The sequence below is a fragment of the Hevea brasiliensis genome, chromosome 14 (genome assembly GCF_030052815.1).
Source record: "Hevea brasiliensis isolate MT/VB/25A 57/8 chromosome 14, ASM3005281v1, whole genome shotgun sequence".
Classification (NCBI taxonomy): domain Eukaryota; kingdom Viridiplantae; phylum Streptophyta; class Magnoliopsida; order Malpighiales; family Euphorbiaceae; genus Hevea; species Hevea brasiliensis.
The window spans coordinates 79314407-79335457 of NC_079506.1; the positions used below are offsets into that span (position 1 = coordinate 79314407).

Genomic DNA, 21051 nt, shown 5'->3' on the forward strand with positions numbered 1-21051 from the left:
TCTAATGAGAAAGATCGCTTCTATAGTTGAACGACCAGGCATGAAGCCAGATTGATTGAGAGAGATAAAAGTATTATGACGTAGTCGATACTTTACAACTCTCTCCTACAACTTCATAGTATGGCTCGTGAGTTTAATTCCCCTATAGTTTGAGCAACTCTGTATGTCTCTCTTATTTTTAAAAATAGATACTAAAATACTCATTCTCCATTTATCAGTCATTTTCATATTCATGAAATATTAACTAAATGTTAAAAAATAAATATATTAAAAATAAAAAAATATAAATATAACTACTAAATTAACTTCATTGATTTTGATGTTAAAGACCTTTTATTAAATTTTATATTCAATTTTGATTCATTATTGAGTTGACCAAATTACATTATATCATTTTTTTTATCTGATTTAATTATAAATTCAAACTGATTTAAGAGTTGATACACCAATTCACTAATTCACTGATGGGTGGTTCCGGATTTAATACTACGCAGTAAACAGACTAACACAGGATGCGCTGAGTATAAAAAAAGATATAGGCAAAGAGAAGCTCCTCTGTTTCGCATGCAAAGGGAAATTTACTGAAAAGCTGCATGCTATGATCAATTATCACAGCCTTTTTACCATACAAAGCCGAAAAGTGGAGAGAAAAAATTTTGTCCCTTACCTGAGTAGGGCCTATGGTAAGAACTAAGAAGAGAACATGCTTATTCGTACGTACACATCCAGCAACGAATCTCAATTCCTACACCCCCCAAAGCAAAAACTTGCCAAGCAAAAGCCAGAACTTTTTCAAAAAAATTTGGATAAGCCTTGCTCTCAATCTAAGAAATTTACGTTTTCAATTGATTTATTTTATCCATCTCTCTGTTATGCCTAGAATAATTAGTTAGCAAGGTAGGAATGTATTTAAATAACTGTGAGAAACTCAATGCTAGGGAAGAAAGAGGAAGAAAGAGAGAGAGGAGGGAGATCCATTCTCTCTCTCCTTCTCATCTCACCATCCATGTTTGTCACCATCACAGCCACCATTCCTCTCATTTCTCTTCTTTTTTTCCTTCCTTCCTTCTTGTTGAAATTAAAAAAAAATAAAGTTTCAATAAACCCTACCCAGAAAGTTACCAATTTTTAAATTATTTGCTATGTCATTATTATCCTAACTTCATTCTTATTATATAAACACAACCATATTTTCCCGGAATTTGCAGCTTCTTATTGTTTGTTCTTTCAAGAGCAAGACATTCTCATATCTTAAGGTGCTCTTTTATACAGAGAAGGAAAAAAAAGGGGAAGAGAACAACAAATATCCAGCCAATCATTATTGCTTTAACCTTCAAGGATGCTTCCTACCATTTGCATTCTTTTAATTTGCCTCTCTACTTCTTTTCTTCTCTTTATTAGAGCTACTTCCTTCAATCTCTCCCTTCCCCACCAACACCCTGACCCTGAAGCTGTCGCACAAGATTTTCAAAGGTTATCCTCTGTAACCCCACTCTGTATATCTCGCCAAATCGCTTCTGGGTTTACTTTATTTTGTGGTTTGCATTTTGGGTTCATGCAGTTTTGCAAGATTTTGCTTCCCCATTTTGGCGGCTTTGCCACCTGGTCATCTCATTCTTTCTGAGTTTTTAACAAATTCAAGATTTTAATATGATGTTCCGTTTCATTTTCCAAGATTTTGATGTAGAATAGGTCTTATTTTTCCCTATTTATTTTCTCAGCAACCAAACACAGATTTGCTGCTCTCTCCTAAATGATCATACAAAATCATTTCCTGTTTTTGTTGGTTCAATCCTTTTTCTTGCGTTCATCACATATGCTCTGTTTCTTCGACCTCCAGTTTTGCTTTTACATTCCCAGGTTGATTTTACATTTTCTTTTAAACCAAACAGGGTCGTCCCCGCTCTTAACTTTGGTATTTTCAATATTTACCTTGCAGGAGAGTCAATGCATCACTATCAAGAAGACAACTTTTGTCGACTCAAGTAAAGGACCAATGCCAAACCGGAAATCCCATCGACGACTGCTGGCGCTGCGACACCAACTGGGCCAGCAACCGCCAACACTTAGCCGACTGCGTCATCGGCTTCGGCCAGGGCTCCTTAGGCGGCAGAGGCGGTCAAATCTACGTCGTTACCGACTCCTCCGACCACGACCCCGCCAACCCAACTCCGGGCACCCTCCGCTACGGCGTCATCCAAGATGTACCCCTCTGGATCATCTTCTCCACCAGCATGACCATTAAGCTCAAACACGAACTCATTTTCAATAGCTACAAAACCATCGACGGCCGTGGAGCAAACGTCCACATTACAGGCAATGGATGTCTCACCCTTCAATACGTGTCCCACATAATTATCCACAACATCCACGTCCATAATTGCAAGCCGTCAGGAAACACTTATATAGCATCATCACCAACGCACGTTGGAAGGAGAGGCAGATCGGACGGTGATGGAATCTCCATCTTTGGGTCCCAGAAAATATGGATTGATCATTGCTCTCTATCATACTGCACGGATGGGTTGATTGATGCTATAATGGGGTCCACTGGGATCACAATATCGAATAACTATTTTTCTCATCATGATGAGGTGATGCTGCTGGGCCACGATGATAGGTATGTTTTGGACTCCGGAATGCAGGTGACTATAGCTTTTAATGTATTCGGTGAGGCGCTGGTGCAGCGTATGCCTAGGTGTAGACGCGGGTACATACACGTGGTGAACAATTGTTTCACGTACTGGGAGATGTATGCTATCGGCGGTAGCGCTAACCCTACCATTAATAGTCAGGGTAATCGCTATGTTGCACCGGCGGATCCTAATGCCAAAGAGGTGAGGTTCTGATTTTTATTTATTATATTATTTATTTATTAATTTTACATTAAATTATTTATATTTATTATTTTAGTTATTTAAATGGAGCTCCATGTTTTTGATGATTGAAAAATGAAAATGGCAGGTGACAAAGCGCGTGGTCCCGGACGAAGAGGAGTGGGCGGATTGGAATTGGAGGACAGATGGGGACATAATGGTAAATGGCGCATTCTTTGTGCCGTCAGGCGCAGGGTTAAGCGCTCAGTACGCAAAAGCATCGAGCGTGGAGCCCAGATCTGCTGGGTTAATTAACCAACTAACCATGAACGCTGGTGTCTTCGGCGAGCCCAGGTACGATCCCAATTCCTCGTTCGGGTGACTTTTTTCCAAATAAGTAAAGGGGAGTGGAAATAGTAGTTTCTTTTTATGACAAGGAAGCAGCCACCAAGACAACGTGGCAGCAGTCGGTTTTTTTTTTTTTTATGGGTGCACGCGATCATGCGCGTGTCTTGAGAAACTAACTGCACACACAACAGCTCTACAACAGTTCATTTGTCTGAGTCTCAACCTCCTTTTAACATGTTAACCGTTGGTGGACCTTGTGGGCCGTATGGTTTTGACCAAGTGGGCCACTCCGAGCCTATTCACTTTTGCCCTTAGAAATTGGTCCCTTATTCTTGGCACTCTTACACTGTTAAGTATAATTGAGAAAAATATATTTTTTTAAATATATTGATTAAAAAATATAAAAATTAATTTAAAATTAAATTTGATAATTTTTTTTAATAATATTTAAAATTATATATTTTTTTAAAAAAATAATTTTGATCCTTTTATTTCAATGCCAAATATTCATTAATTATGTGGCAAATCAACTAAAAATTTTTCAAAGTACAGTAATATTAGAATCGACTCTAAAATTGTGGGTCTCAAGTTCAAACTTCAGTTGAAGTTCAGGCAGAACACACACACACACACACAGGATTCAACTATAGGACTCAGCATCTTGGTAAAACCATGACAATTTTACTAAGACCCCTCATCCCATATGAACCATACCTCCACACACTCCATAATTAAATTCGCATATAATACTCTAAAATTAGTCAAAAGGAATCATGTGTTGCATGTTGTCTTTGCAATGGTGAGTAGGATTCTTTGGTCCATGTGAAAAGGGATGGCTAAATCCATAGCCATGGAGAAAATTATGCATGTGAAGGAAAGAAAAAAAGGGGGAAAAAGAAGTGCTAGTTGCAAAAGAGTAGGCATTTTTCCTTTAGTACAAATGTAGTTGTAGGAGACCCACCAAGCTCATCTAGTCGGTGATTGTTTTTAGGTGTTTGCATGGGAAGATGACTCAGTTATTTTCCTTTTGAGCTGCTTACCATTCATTCAATATATGTTCTTTTTTATCAAATTAGGGTCCCATTTCTGATGTGAAATTAACTAGACACAAGTAGATTCATTAGGATTGGGAGAGAAGCTTTTTTTTTTTCTTACTAGTGGAGGACAAATAAAGCAATTCATATAAAATTTTGGGCAAATTACTTTTTCGTAATTGAGTTTTGTCAAAATTATTATCTATGCCTCAGTTTTTAAAATTCAATGATTTAGTTTCTATATTTTAACTCCATCAGACTGAAGTCTCTTTGTCATTTTTAAAAATAGTGTATTCTTTTTCCGGTTTAATAGAGTTAAAATATATGGATTAAACCATTTATTTTTGAAAAGTTGGGGAACATATGTGATAATTTTAACATAATCTAAGGATGAAAATATAGTTTAACTTTAAGGGTATTTTGGTCATTTTACAGACAATTAATAAATAATTGAATGAAAGGATCTTCAGTTTGATGGAGTTAAAATACAAGAATCCATTGGCATGATTGAATTTCTTTTTGTTTCCTCATTGTCTTTATGTGTTTCCAAAGCCCAAACGCAAGCTCTCCCTTCCATATGATCTCTCATCTGTCTCTTTTGATACATTTGTTAAGCATCTTGATCTTTTCATTCCCATATCATTATCTTTCTTTTAATGCAATTTAATTCATTCATAAAAGGCTCTTGAAATTCTTTGTACAGGGACAATAATGTGGGGATTTCCAATCCAGGATTCAACGGTGACGGGACCAGCACCGCCAGCGCCACCAACACGGGTAGTGCGGGGTCCTCCAGTGGTGATGACGATGGTAACTTTTTCGGAATGATATTCGGGAGCGGCGCTTCACCACCCCCACCACCCACTTCTATTAGCTCAATATTTTTGTCTCTTTTAATTATTTTAATTTTGTACGCTTGTATGGTTACCAACCATGGTGCCATATTATCATTTCTATTATCATTATAGAAGTTGAAATTGAAACATTCATCAAATTGAGGTGTAAATGGTGGAGAAAAGGGGAAAAAAATTTCTAAGTAGTTTGTTGACATTGTTCATCCAATTATTGCAATTGTATAGCTTGAAAACAAGTACAATGTCCATTTTGTAGGAAATTTTTATAGGTCTTCATTGAACTTTATCTTGTATTTCACTTTTATCACTCAATTTATTTTATTATTAAAAGTTTTTAAATTTTAATTTTATTTAAAAAAATTTCTCTGATCTGTAATAGCATATTTCTGTATTAAAAAATCTGTTTTAAGTTACAGTATGACATTTACAAATATAGTTTTAACACTTTTTAGTGATATGTAAATTATCCTCGTTTATAGAAAACGGTATTAGTATTTTGGTATTAGTATTTTTGTGATAGGTTCAAATGAAGATTAAAATGGCTACTATTTTTAGAGTGAATTTATTTTTTTAACCTGTATTTTAACAGATTTATCACGAAGAATTTTTATAAAATAAAATTAAAGTTTAATTTTTAATAATAAATTAAAATTAAAAAATAAAAGAGATGGAAATAAAACACAGAATAAAGTTATAGGGTAGGCATGCGGGGCTTTTAGTGGGTTTTTCATATGCACAAGCGATTCATACTTTTATTTTTTTATTTAATATTTTGAAAGTTTTTATTATATTTTATTATCTCATTATTAATTTAAATAATCAACTTTTTTAATATTTAAAAATTTTTAAAAGGGATGTACAGATTAAAAAATTTCTTAAAATAGTTTTTAAGGGGGCAATTATTAGATCAATAATTCAATTGTATTTTTAATTAATATTTTTTTTTTATTTATATAGAGAAATGATTATGGATTGGGATATGGGTGGTTGAAGTGGCATTTTTAATATTTCTTGTGTCTTTATAATTTAATTTAAATTTATATTTGCATGTGTTGTGTTGCTTGTCAAAATTATTTTGTTTCCATTCAATTTTAAATGTGGTGTTGTTTTCATGAAATAATAATGGAGCTAACGTACCAATATTTCATTGTCGGAGAAATTCAAATTTCCAAAACGCCCTCTTAATTTTTATATATTAATTTTGAGTGCATTTATCAATCTTATTTGAGAATACACTTTCTAATTATTAAATTGAATATTTATATTAAATTGTTTGCATAATTAATTAAAAAAATATATAAAGAGTATATAAATTTATATATAAATATTTAATTTAATAATTACTAAATTTATTTTCATATTTATAATAGCCACACTCGTTTTACTAAAGAATAAGACAACGGCAAATTGCCCCTCCAAAGTAAAAAAAAATAATAATAATAAATAAATAAATAAAATAAAATAAAATAAAAAATAAAAAATAAAAAATTTCCTCATAGAATTTCCTTTTTATGCTATCAGCCCCCTAACTGGGTTTCTCCCCAGTCTAGCCCAAGTATTTATCCTTTAATATCAAGTCCAATGAATGGCCCATTTCATACTTAAACACATTATTAGGAGTTTTTTTTAGCATTGTTATTAAAATTGTTATTGAGAAAATATTTTTTTAGATATATTAATTAAAAAATATTAAAAATTAATTTAAAGTTAAATTTAATATATTGTAGTTATAAAAATTTTAAAATAATAAAATACATTTTTTAAAACTGTTTTTTAATAAAATCTAAAATGGTTTTTTAAAGTTTTTTTTTTTTAATTCAAAACTTCAATACCAAATAAGGTCTTAGTCATTATTCTTTCAACCCATTAGATGAAAAAAACCTATCAAATCAATGAAAAAAAGAAGAATTAGATTAGCAATTGATCAAATTAATTGTTAATCCATTAAAATCGATTATTAATCAATTTAGTAACCAATTTAGTAAATTATAAATAGCAACCTTTATAAAAACTCTAAAATAATAAAATACATTTTTTAAAACTATTTTTTAATAAAATCTAAAACGGTTTTTAATTTTGTTTTAATTCCAAACTTCAATACCAAATAAAGCCTTAGTCATTATTCTTTCAACCCATTAGATGATAAAAACCTATCAAATCACCGAAAAAAGAAGAATTAGATTAGCAACTAACCAAATCAGTTACTAATCCATTAAAATTGATTGCTAATCAATTTAGTAACTAATTCAGTTAGTTGCAAATAACAACCGACAACTAAATAGAATGTAAATAGTAACTAACAATCAAATAAATTAATTAAATTTAAAAAAATAAAACTTTTAATTAAAAACTATTAGTTACTAGTAATAACCGATTTATCAACTGAAACATAAATAGCTATAAAAAATTTGGAGTCTTTAATTTTGTAATTTTACCACTATTTTATAAATCGGTTGCTATTTACAACTAATTTAGCAATTGATTTTTCTGTTGCTAATTAAAAAAAATTATAAACAAAATTAAATTTTCAAATAATAAATAAAAAATTTAAATAAATAAAATTTTCAAAAAATTATTAAACTAATAAATTATTAATGAAAATTAGTACTTAAAAATTAATATAAAAATTACTAGCAATAATTATTATAAAAATAATTAACAAAAAATAAATATAAAAAGATATTACTATATATGTATATGTAAAATTGTTAAGATTAATACTACAAATAATTTACTAACAAAAAATATATTTGTATAAAAAATTTTATTTTATGCCTAAGAAAAATAAATTAACAAAAAAGATGAGAAAGAAAAAGACGATGAAGAAGAAAATTAATGATAAAGAAAATAGATGAGACAAAAAATATAAAAAAAAAGGAAAAGATAATAAATAAAATATATGATAATGAAAAAAGATAATGAAAAAAATAAGAGAAAAGAGAACAAAGGGAGAAAAAAATGAGTAGAGGAAAAGAAAATGAGTAGTGAGAAAAGAAAATTAGTAGTGGTTTATATAAACAAATTAGCAATCGCTTTTAGCAGTTGATTTTATGAGAAAAATCTTACAACTGATTCACAAGCGGTTGTAAAAATTAATTAATAATAGCAATCGATTTAAATCGGTTGCAAAAATCGATTGTTGTTAGCAATTGATTCTCAAATCAATTGCAAATCAAAATAAAAAAATAAAAAATGAGCAAAAATTTTTGGGAGAAAAAATAGTTTTTAAAAATCGATTGCCGTTAGTGATCAATTTGCAAATCAGTTGCAAATCAAAATAAGAAAAAAAGGGGAGGGAATTTTTTGGGGGAAATATCGATTGCAAAATCGGATGTTAATAGCAATCGATTTTAATCAATTTCAAAAATCGATTGTAAATAAAAAAAAGAAAATAAAAAATTAGACGGGATTTTTTTTAGGGGGGAATCGGTTGCAAATTTAGTTGCTAATAGCAAATTGGTTGTAAATAAAAAAAAAAAAGAAAAAAAATTGGGTAAGAATTTTTTGGGAGAAAATTTAGTAACCGATTTACAATTGATTGTAAAAATCAGCTATTATTAGCAACTGACAGGGAATCTATTATAAATAACACCTGATTTTAACAATTAATTTTTGTAATCGATTGCAAATCGCTTGCTAACTTCATATCTAATTAAAATAATTCTTTAATTTAGCAACCGATTTTAGCAATCAATTATAAATCGATTGTTAATAACAACTAATTTAGTGACCAATTCTTGAATCAACTGCTAAATTTTTAAAAATTAATTATTGTATTAAAAAAGAAGCGAATCATAAATCGATTGTAAACTTAGTTGTTAATAGCAAATGATTTCCGTTGGTTGCAATAATTTGTTGTAAAACTTCTTCCTTTTTTTAGTGAATATGCTTATATAATTCTATGAGTGGGGATGTGGAGGAAGGATTTAGGGAAGGGCTGAGCAATTGGAAGGCTGTGTGGAATTGGAAGGGACCTCAAAGAATTCAGTCATTTTTATGGTTAGTTCTCCATGGCAGAATTTTAACAAATGTCAGAAAGATATCGGAGACAGAATGCTGTTAATGCTGCATGTTTATTGTGTGGATGTGGAAGAATCAGTATTACATGTGTTGAGAACGAGAGATTGCATTTTTGCTAAAGCTGCCTGGGGAAGATCATTGTTGAGTTGTCCCTTGAATTCCAATTTCTTTGATGATTTCTCTGTTGATAGTTGGCTGCTGCTTAATTTGAGGAACAAAATGACTGTTAATGGAAAAATTATATGATAAAAGGAGAAATAACTACTGATGAGGTTAGCTGGTCTCTTCTTTTTGGAGCTATAATTGTTGGCTTTTGTGGAAAAGGAGGAACAACTTCTGTTTGAAAGGAATCGCTAAGTCGGTGGAGATTTTCTTGCAATCTGTTTGGGCTCAAGTTAAAGTGTTCCACACAGCAACTGTGACTCAGTCCTTGTAGCAGGTGGTAGGGACTTGTGCTTCCTTGAAATGGGTTAGGTGGTACCCTCCTAATGATCGTTGGGTTAAATTGAATGTAGATGGGGAGTGTGTTTTAGATTCTAAGTTTACTTATGGTTGGGTTTGAAGAGGATTTTTGTTGAATGTGATAGTAAGAATATAGTGAAAGCTGTTAGTTCTCCTGAAAATATCCAAGGGCGTGGTAGTTCTGTTTTAATGATGGTTAGGAAGCTATTGAAAAGAAATTGGGAGATATGTGCGGAGGATGTTAATAGGGAAGCCAACTTTGTAGCTGGTAGAATGGCTCATATTGCGAAAAGTTGGGATCTGGGTGTTCGTAGATTGGATTCCTGTCCTACCCATCAGATTGGGGCTCCTAGAGTGGAGCTACTATGTAACGAAAAGGAGAATATATATATATATATATATATATATATATATATATATATATATATATATATATATATATATATAAACTAAATGAAAAAAAATGCAAACCTTTATATTAATTATCAATTTCAGTCAAAATTTTAATTTTATCAATTTAATTATAAATTTGTTTGATTGTTTTCAATTTTAATAATAAATTTAATTAAAAACAATTAAACTTAATAATTGATAAAAATAATTCAAATTTTTTTATTTATTATCAATTTCAATTGCATACTCCTTTTAATTTTATTAATTTATTCAATAATTTTAATATTTTCATTAATTTTAACAATTTTTATATTGAGAAAAGATAATAAATAAATAATATATATATAATATTATTAACTTAATCTTTAATTTTTTCTCTCTCGTATTACTTATACTTCTTTCTCTTCTTTTTATTTCAATTTTAAGGAAAAAAAGTAGAAAAATAAAATATTTAAACATAAAATATTAACAAATTATATACCGATATAAATGTAATTATAACTTTTAAAATAATAGAGAAATTAATTAAAATAATATTTTTATCAATTTAAAAATAACTACTAAAATTAATATAAAAAATAAAAGAATTGGCTAATATTAATAATGGAGGTAGATATTTAAATTATTTTTGTCAATTAAATAATTCAGTTAAACTAATTACTAAAATTAAAATTAATGTGAAAATTTAAGATTAAATTGATAAAATTAAAAAGGTTTATAAAGCTCTTTTTTTTTTAGTCATTTAGTCATAAAAAATTTACAAGATCTTTGCTCCCCTAAATTAAATTTCTAACTCCACTAATGCGCGCACACACACACATAGAGAGAGAGAGAGTTTTAAGGATAGCTAAATTTCACCCTCATGTAAACTTGAATATAAAATTAGAAATTAATAATTTATATATTTATAAAATTAAGAGGATGAGAGAGAGAGAGTTTTTAGGATAGCTAAATTTACCCCTCATCAATTTGAATATATTTATAAAATTAAGAGGGTGTATGTCTTAATTTATAAATTAGTCAAACCAATTTATTATAAGCTGACTTATTTGTTTAAAATATTTTTAGAGTTTACAAACTGTGCTTAAAGAAAAAAATAGGGAGAGAAGCTTTTTATTTTAGTACTTATAAATTGAGTACTTATAAATTAGTTTGATTAATTATTTTACTATATTACCCTTATTTAATTTTATAATTTCACTATATATTGTTATTGTATTTATTTTCATATTCATGTTAAAAAAATTATTCTTTTGTAATACTTAACTCAACTCAACTCAACTAAGCCTTTATCCCAAAAATTTGGGATCAGCTATATGGATTCGCTTTCTCCACTCTGAACGATTTTGGGTTAAATCCTCAGAAATGTGTAATGCTTCTAGGTCATGTTGTACTACTCTCCTCCAAGTCAATTTAGGTCTACCCCTTTTTTTCTTTCTATCCTCTAACCTAATGTGCTCTACTTGTCTAACTGGAGCCTCCGTATGTCTACGCTTTACATGACCAAACCACCTCAATCTCCTTTCTCTCAACTTATCTTCAATTAGCACCACTCCTACCTTTTCTCTAATACTCTCATTACGAACTTTATCTAGTCTAGTATGGCCACTCATCCACCTTAACATTCTCATCTCTGCAACTCTTATCTTAGATGCATACGACTCTTTCAGTGCCCAACACTCACTACCATATAACATAGCCTCGTATGGCTGTACGGTAAAATTTTCCTTTCAATTTATTGGGAATCTTACGATCACATAAAACTCCCGTGGCACATCTCCACTTCAACCATCCTTCTTTAATCCTATGACTAACATCCTCCTCACATCCCCCATCTACTTGAAGGACTGAGCCTAGATATTTAAAGTGATTACTTTGGGGCAGCATCACTCCATTCAAACTAACTCCTTCTCTATCACTAGTTTGGCCTTCACTGAACTTGCAATGCATGTATTCTGTCTTCGTTCTACTTAACTTAAAACCCTTTGCCTCTAGAGTACTTCTCCAAAGTTCTAGCTTTCTATTGACTCCTTCTCGTGTCTCATCCGCAAACATCATGCACCAAGGAATACTCTTTTGTATATGTTTCGTCAATTCATCTAAAACTAATGTAAAAAGGTAAGGGCTTATGGCTGATCATTGAGATCGGAAAATCTCTTGTGTCCTCTCCTACTGTGCGCACAATAGTAGTTGCTCCTTCATACATATCTTTCAATACTTGTATGTACCTAATAGATACCCTCTTTTGTTCTAACACATTCCATAAGACCTCTCTTGGAACACTATCATAAGCCTTCTCCAAATCAATAAAAACCATGTGTAGATCTTTCTTCACATCTCTATATTTCTCCATTAAGCTTCTAATGAGAAAGATCGCTTCCATAGTTGAACGACCGGGCATGAAACCAAATTGATTGAGAGAGATAGAAGTATCATGACGTAGTCGATGCTCAATAACTCTCTCTCACAACTTCATAGTATGGCTCATGAGTTTAATTCCCCTATAGTTTGAGCAACTCTGTATATCTCCCTTATTTTTAAAAATAGATACTAAAATACTCTTCCTCCATTCATCAGGCATTTTCTTTGAGTTTAGAATCTTATTAAATAATTTAGTTAACCATGCCACTCCCATATCTCTCAAATACTTCCACACTTCAATTGGTATTTCATCGGGTCCACAGGCTTTACCCACTTTCATTCTCTTAAGTGCTTCCTTTACTTCTAAAGATCTAATCATTCTAGTATAATTCACATTTTTTTCTATTGTTCTATAATCTATATTTACGCTATTACCATTTTGACTATTATTAAAGAGATCATTAAAATAATTTCTTCATCTTTCTTTAATGTCCTCATCTTTCACCAACACTTTTCCTTCTTTATCCTTAATGCACCTAACTTGATTGAGATCTTGACATTTCCTTTCTCTCCTCCTTGCTAATCTATAAATATCTTTCTCCCCTTCTTTAGTTCCAAGTTTCTCATATAACTTTTCAAAGGCTTGTGCTCTTGCTTGACTAATTGCCTTTTTTGCCTCTTTCTTTGCTATCTTGTACTGTTCATATGCCTCATTATTATCACATTTAGGTAATTTCTTATACCATTCTCTTTTTCTCTTCACTGCCTTTTGTACTTCCTCATTCCACCACCATCTCTCTTTTGAGGGTGGTCCATGTCCTTTAGACTCTCCAAGTACTTTTCTAGCTACTTCTCTAATCTTTGATGCCATCTATATCCACATATCATTGGCCTCCATATCCAGCTTCCATACTTCGGACTCGAGAAGCTCATTTTTGAACTTCACTTGCTTTACTCCTTTGAACTCTCACCACTTTGTTCGAGCTACACTATTTCTTCTGACCTTACTTAAATTGTTCCTAAACTTGACATCCAAGACCACCAACCGATGTTGACTTGTTAAAGCCTCTCCTGGAATGACCTTATAATCCTTGCATAGAGCTTTATTTGTCTTCCTAGTTAAGAGGAAGTCGATTTGGCTTCTATGTTGCCCACTTTTGAAAGTCACTAAATGTGACTCTCTTTTTATAAAGTAGGTATTTGCTAGTATTAGGTCGTATGCCATAGCAAAATCCAGGATGCTTTTTCCCTCCTTATTTCGACTGCCAAAACCAAAACCTCCATGAACATTCTCATAACCTTGTCTATCACTTCCTACATGCCCATTCAAATCTCCACCAATGAAAACATTCTCTTCATTCAGTATGCTTTGCATTAAATCATCCATATCTTCCCAAAACTTTTGTTTACTCTCACTGTCTAGTCCTATTTGTGGGGCGTAAGTACTAACTATATTTATTGTTTCCCCTTCTAGTACTAGCTTTACTAGTATAATTCTATCTCCTACTCTTTTCACAGCTATTACTGCGTCTTTCAATGTCCTGTCTATGATTATGCCCACTCCGTTCTTGTTTCTCTCCTTTCCGGTAAACCACAGTTTGTACCCTAAATTACCCACTTCCTTACTTTTCTCTCCTACCCATTTAGTCTCCTGAATGCAAGCAATATTCACTCTTCTCGTTTCCAAGGTATCCTCAAGCTCCATTAATTTTCCTGTAAGTGATCCAACATTCCAAGTACCAACCCTGATCCTCCTCCTATCCTGCTCCTTCCTAATTGGTCTCCTTTTATGATATCTTCTATTGTTTTCTATGTCTATCTTGTGTTCTGTTCCACTATTTATTCTACTATCTGTCATATGGACTAACTTCTTTACTCACACCCGTCCATGATGTGGGAACCCTTGCTCATTTAACACCACACCCGGGCGCCGGCATGGCGCGTCGCTTTCAGTGAACGCCCTACACCCTTGCATATTTCTCACTACACCCGGGCTCTAATGTAGCGCGTCGTTAGTAGATGACGCCCCAACGTTTATATCATTTGAATCCATATCATAGGGTGTGATGAAATTTTTACGCTGGTTGTCACCTACCGCAACCCTTCTCCTTTATCTGAAATTATTCTTTTGTAATAATTTAAATAAATTAGTTACATTAATTTTAATAAAATATTTTTTTATATAATTTAAAATTAAATTATATTGTAATATGATTGATATATATTTTTAATAAAATATTAAGTTAATATAATTTATTATTTAAGAATTTATTTTAGCACATTTTTAATCATTTTAATAATAAATATATCTATAAACTTTAAGGAAGGAATGGAATACATCGAAGGCTTCGAACTACTTACGTAATGGAAAAAGGGTTAGACGGCTTTTTTTATGAAATGTGTTAGCTGTTTATCCACCATTTATAAGCACTTTAACCAACATTTAAATTACTTAAAATTTTGAATGCATTTAAGCTCAAATTAGTAAATATTTATAATATAATATTTATAAGTTGAGCTAAACACTCTTTAAATTAATGATGATGTAGGTCTTTTAAAATTTGATAATAATATGGGTTGATTTTAAACTAATTATTTTAATTTAAATCAAACTGAAATGAAATCGAAATTAAAATTGAGAGATTTATAATTCAATTCATTAGAATCCAAATGATATGTCACCTTTAAAACCCCTCTTAAATCGTGACAAAATAATTTATAACTTAACACTTAAATTTTGTTAAAAAAGTTTGATAATATTGCATTTTTATTATAACTTATTTGACATTTATAAATTTTACTTTTTATAACCAATATAATATTTAATCAAATAAATTAATAATATTTTTATCACATATTGACACAATAAAAAATTAATTATTTGAAAAAAAATTCACTCATTCTTTATCTTTCAAATAAAGATTATTAACAATATTATTATTATTATTATAAATTTATTTATTAAACACGATAAAGCAAAAAAATAGAAAACGCCGTCTGTGGGAATCGAACCCACGACCACATGGTTAAAAGCCATGCGCTCTACCGGCTGAGCTAAGACGGCTTATTTTTAAAACTTGAATTTGGTAATACTTAAACACTTATTAAAGCATAATTTGTCATCATCACAGAACTAGAAGTGCCTTAAAGCACAAATTATAATGCAATCTAGAAGATACATAGAAAATTCATAGGAAAATTTTTTATTTTAATGAAATTAATTATTTAATTTTTTATTTTTAAAATATATTGTTTTGGTTCTTATATATTTTTATTTTGTCTATTTTTTAATCTATTTGTCTAGTATAAATTAAGCTTTCTATTAATTAATTTATTTAAAGGAGAGAAATTAGTGTGAAATTAAATAGTTCAAGACTTATAAAATAAATAGGTTATATAGTTGTGTTTTTAAAATTATAAGAATTGAATAAAATGTGAACTAATTCCTAAAATAATTGGGGAAATTAAAGAGTAAATGAAATAAAAATATTAAAATAATTAATTTTTTTTAAAAAATTAAAGGATTAAATAAATAATTTTGTTAAAAATAAAGGGACTAAATATTAATTTTTTCAAATTTATTTATATTTAACACAAAGACCTTTGCCCTAGTTCCTCCCTCTCTAGAGCTTCGAAAAGCGTCATGCCAATAGAGAATTATTATTTGCCTGAAGTAACTCCAATAGCATGATCCTGTCAAGGTTAAAATGCACAAACATTTGCATTTGTAGACATTGTCAAATTGAAAGCGAAGAACTCACAAAGTCCTATAAGGTTGGGTGGATATCCAGAATCATTAGTTGTTGTTTGTCTTCTTGATGCTCACCATCAAAATTAGTATAGGACTCCAAAGCTAAATACTTCTAATTTTAATTGAAACAATGCCTTTCAAAGCATACTCTGGAGCCATTTGTATTCTCTAGCCTATCTTAGCATATGTGTATGAATTTCAAGTGCCTCATAAGGCTTATTAAGACTTTTTATTTGTGTAGTTCTGCAACTTTTTACTTATCGAGTTAATAGGGCAGACATGGAGATCTTGTGGAATTGTGATGGATTCTTAGACTGAATATATTATTCTAGGTGGATCATTTTAGTTATATACTCTGTAAACTCATTATAATAAGGTTCGGATATATTGTGTACTTAAAAAAAATCTAATTCGTTGTCCTCTTTAATAGCGATCAATTATAAGTAGTTAAAGTTTAGCAATTAGTGGTTAGTAGCCAACTGTTTACCGTCAATGTCAATGCTTAGAGTTTAGTAATTCTACAATTGACGTAGCGTAAGATTATAAAATTAGTAATAAAGATACTTTTGTTTTTATTTTATATTAATTACTTGAATATCCATATATATTTTTGTTTTTATTGTATATTAATTACTTGAATATCCATATATAATTTCTCCTTGTTAAGATAAGGTAGTGTCATAACACTAGCACATAAAAAGGTTATGGTATTGGGGTGGCAATTCAGAACAGCGGGTTGTATTTGCATGGACATGAATATAACATGAACATGATTAAATGTTAATATGAACATGACACGATTATAAATCATTTCAAAAATCTAAATGCGAACACGGCTATTTTACTATACGTACTATACAAGATAACAACGATTAATATTAAATTTTGTTGGATTAATTAATTTGATATAATAAGATTTATTTAACATGATTTGACACGAATTAATTTATTTAATACGATTTGATACGTTTTGATTTATTTAACACAATTTGATACGATTTAATGCAACTTATTTTACACTATTTAATATTTTTAAATTAATATATTACATAAATTTATGCATTAATTTAATTATACATAAATTTAATAATATATAAAATATGAATCTAACATTAAATAAATCAGTGATATTTTAATATTTAACTAATTAATATTTTAATAAAAAATAAAAAAAATACTTGTAAAACAATATAACTTTTAACTTGTTATATAAATTCATAAATCAAATAAATTGCAATGAAAGAAATAAAAGTTAACTATAATAAATCTCTAATATAATAAATAATTAAGCTCATATTTACTGATTTATAATTTTATAATAATATAATTTATGGGTTAATAGTTTAAAATGGATTGACAGGTCAAAACGGGTTAGTGGGTCTCGGGATGACGCGTGATACAAATAATAAAGCATGTCATAAACGTATCAACTCAGGTTAACGGGTTAAGCTGTGATACGACATAATTATTGGCATGTTATAAATGAGTTGATACGATTTTTACATAAACACGAACAAGTCCAATCTAAATCCTCTTTTTCTGTGTCGTATTCATTTCGTGTTTACAAGTTATATCTAAAATTGTCACTCCTGTCAGCGATTGAAAACTATTGCCATAGATGTCAAAATTGTTGACAATTTTACAACAGCTATATTTGCTTCCGCTATGGTTTAAAACTGTTGCAATACTGTGTGCAATGGCAATTTTTTTCTTAAAAAATTTTAGGCAATGATTTAATTTATGCATGGCAAACATTCTTTTTAGAAAAGGCATCGATTTTCAAAGTATTACTGCAACAGATTTACTTTGGCAGCAGTTTTGAATAATATATTGAAACATTTAATTATGAATGGTGGCGTTTTAAAGAATCTACTATAGTATTTTAATTATAAAATGACAACAATTTTAAATAATAGCTATAATTTTATAGTATAACAATATTTCAAATAAACACATGAATACATTAGAAGAAAATCTTATCTATAAAAAATGTTTTAAATAAATACATAAATAAATAAAATTTTTCAAAAGTAAATTACAAACTAAGACTATACAAGACGATTTAACTATGAAACTGATACATTTCTGCCAAGTTCCTGCATTCATCCCCCTAGCGTAAAACATATAAATCTATTTATGTGGATTAATCATAAAGTGTAGTATATATATATATAAACAACACTTTATGATTTATAGTAATTTTTGTCCGCCCTAGGAACAGAGTCACAATTAATCAATCTATGTCCATTTCAAACAAAAACAAAAAAAGAAATGAGAAACTATGCTATTATATCAAACTATACCATTATATCAATAAACACACAAAAACTTTTATAGTTAAAAAAAAAAAAGAAATAGAGCAACGGACGAGTTGCAAGGTGATGAGTATGAGTTTTCTGGTAGTAATTAAGAATTGAATTAATCAGATTATTTTTGTAATTTTAATACTTACTTTACATTCCCTTAACTTTTATCCAAACAATATAAGTTTAGTAAACCATCATTTACTTTACCTTCCTTCCAAACAAGATAACAAAAAAAAAAGAAAAAAAAAAAAAACCTTATCTTACCTTTTATTACTTCATTTTACCTTACTTTAAAAACTTTAGCATACTTCCTTACACTCCTCCCAAACAAAATGTGAAGGTTGTCAAACAATTGTATTTGGAACAACAACACCAATTAAGGCATGAACTGTAACATCCTGAATTTTTTAAATAAAAACTATATTCTAAATTCTGGTATTGTAGGCTTCATGTAAGTACCTTTGTTTCACAGAAATTTCACTGGCGCCCAGATCTGCATTTTTAGGCCGGACAGATAAGCTGTTGGAATCGCCCCAAAAATGGGTCAAAATTACAGTCCTCTCCACTATTTTCAGACGCCCTGGACGCTTTTCAAGCATCAGAATTGGAGTAGGTAAACCCGAACTTCGAGTTGTACATTTTTGCCTAATATGGAGTTTAGAAAAAAAATTCATAAAATATTCATAGGTAGCTAGAAAATTGTAAATCCTTTTGCAGTAACCTTATAATATTATTAAGGACGGTGGGGCAAGTTTATAGGGTTTTTAAAAATTGTTTGGTTGGTTTTTGAAAAATGTTAGTTTTAGGGTTTATAGCTGAATTTTTTGATTACTTGAGTTTTGTCTAGTTTAACGGGCCCAGGAGAGGCCATATAATGTTGTTGAGATGTGGGTTTGAGACTTGTGATTTTAGAAGTGTAATTTGAGCTACTTTGCATGTTGGGTAGGTCTTAGGTACATGAAAAACTATGCTAGATTTCCGACATAAATTAGAGTGTCTTTTGTCTCTTTAAAGTCTTATTTTGAGTTAGTACTGATAAAAATATAATTTAATTATTTAGGTGATCAAGATCAACCTTCTTCCTCCACTCAGTCGTCACAGTAGCTTCTGGTTAATCAGTGTGTAGATATTAATTTATTTATGATTTCAATATTATTGAATATTCAAGGTATGCCCATGCATTCACTTATAAATATATATATATATATATATATATATATATATATATATATATATATATATATAGGTATTATTAGGCACGCCTTGTGTTGCATTCTTGTTTGATGAAATTGATGTGGGTGCCATTTTAGGGTAATTTAGAGTTGTGTGCGTTTATCGGCGTGCGTGTGGTGTGACGCTGGTTATGGGTAGAACAGGTAAATCGGCTGGAGCTAGTCTCACTAGGACCCGATCTTTTTTGTGATAAGTTGGGGTGAGTACAACTTTGAGTTGATCTCGCTGACCCCCATATTTAGATTATTAAGAGAAAGTCCAGCTCGAATTGATCTTGCTGGCGGAGGTTAGAATTAAGAGAGCTGTATAGGGAATCAGCTCCCATATATATATATATATATGATTGGTATGACACACAGGTGTGTGAGTGCTCCAAATTATCTTTTGTGTGAGTATTGTGTGAATTTGTTTGAATATACTTGTATATGTTGCATTTCATACTTAGGGAAGTATTAGTCTTAGATAGTTATAGAAATTATATTTAAAATCAATATTTTACTCTATGAGTCGAACGCTCACTCCTGTTCACCTTATTTTTCCAAGCTACAGGAGGATCCTTTTTTAGTACTACCTTTATTCTTTATTGCAAGTGCAGTTAAAGAAGTTCTATTATATTCTTCGTTTTCTTTATCGTCATTCTAAAACTCCACATGTATCAATAGTCTAATATTTATTTGGATTTGAAATAACTAAATTTTGGAGTTGTAATAATATATATGTGTGATAGTGTATGGGTATCTGAGATGGACTGTTTTATGGATGAGGGAGTTAAGCTCACGTTTAATTAATTTGTGATTGATTGAGGATAGTGAAGGTGAGCTGAGCTCTCCAATTCGATATGTTTTGTATTTACAGGTCGGGTGGGCTAAAAACTTCTCATTGTATAGTCCAATTTATGGACGGACTCTATCCGTTTATTTTCTTGAAATTAGACTAAAGTTATGGGTCTCATAGTTAGGTTAGGAATAATTAAGCTTACTACGAGCTTTGGGGGCCTTATGCTGACCCAAGTCCTAGTATCGGTTTGGCCTATAGTTGGGGTCGTGACATGAACATATAGAATGACTCTAAACTAACTTGTGTCATGTGCATCTGCTGTTGGTGTGATCATAGCCTGCAGCTAATTAATAAGCGAACCTATGTGCGTTCCAAGAATGGTAAATATTTCTGAAAAAACTAAGTAAATTTGTATTATGACAATATTTGCCTTGCAAGTGTGCCCAGTTAATGTCCCCAAAGAAAGGGTGCTGCTTCACTTGTGAGAAAATTACCCTGCCTTATTCCAAATCCTTGCTACTTTTAATATCTTATTAACGACCATTGGGAGCTTACCTCTTTGGTTCCCGTTGCTCCAAGCCTTTGAACTGGATTTTCAGTTAACAATCTCTAAATGGAGCAAACAATTAGCTACTTCTAGACATCATCTGATAAGTGATAAATCCTGAAATTGTTAAAAGACCTTGTTTGTGCCTT

The 21051-nt window shown here is 30.5% G+C and overlaps 1 protein-coding gene and 1 non-coding gene across 3 annotated transcripts; one reads left to right on the top strand and one right to left on the bottom strand.

Moving 5' to 3' along the window:
- Window positions 1-859: 859 nt before the first annotated feature.
- On the top strand, window positions 860-5288 carry LOC110636735 (probable pectate lyase 13). Of its 2 annotated transcripts, none has more exons than XM_021786561.2 (4): window positions 860-1473; window positions 1940-2837; window positions 2965-3170; window positions 4902-5288. In XM_021786561.2, exons 1-4 carry the CDS (start codon window positions 1340-1342, stop codon window positions 5164-5166), a joined length of 1503 nt encoding a protein of 500 aa, XP_021642253.2. In that variant the 5' UTR covers window positions 860-1339; the 3' UTR covers window positions 5167-5288. The 2 variants fall into 2 exon arrangements, with proteins under 2 accessions (XP_021642253.2, XP_057989358.1); XM_058133375.1 differs by lacking the exon at window positions 860-1473 and adding an exon at window positions 1484-1860.
- A 9991-nt stretch (window positions 5289-15279) lies between these two features.
- TRNAK-UUU (transfer RNA lysine (anticodon UUU)) lies at window positions 15280-15352 on the bottom strand. The gene has a single exon. It is a non-coding gene; the product is annotated as a tRNA-Lys (tRNA).
- Between the last annotated feature and the right edge of the window lie 5699 nt (window positions 15353-21051).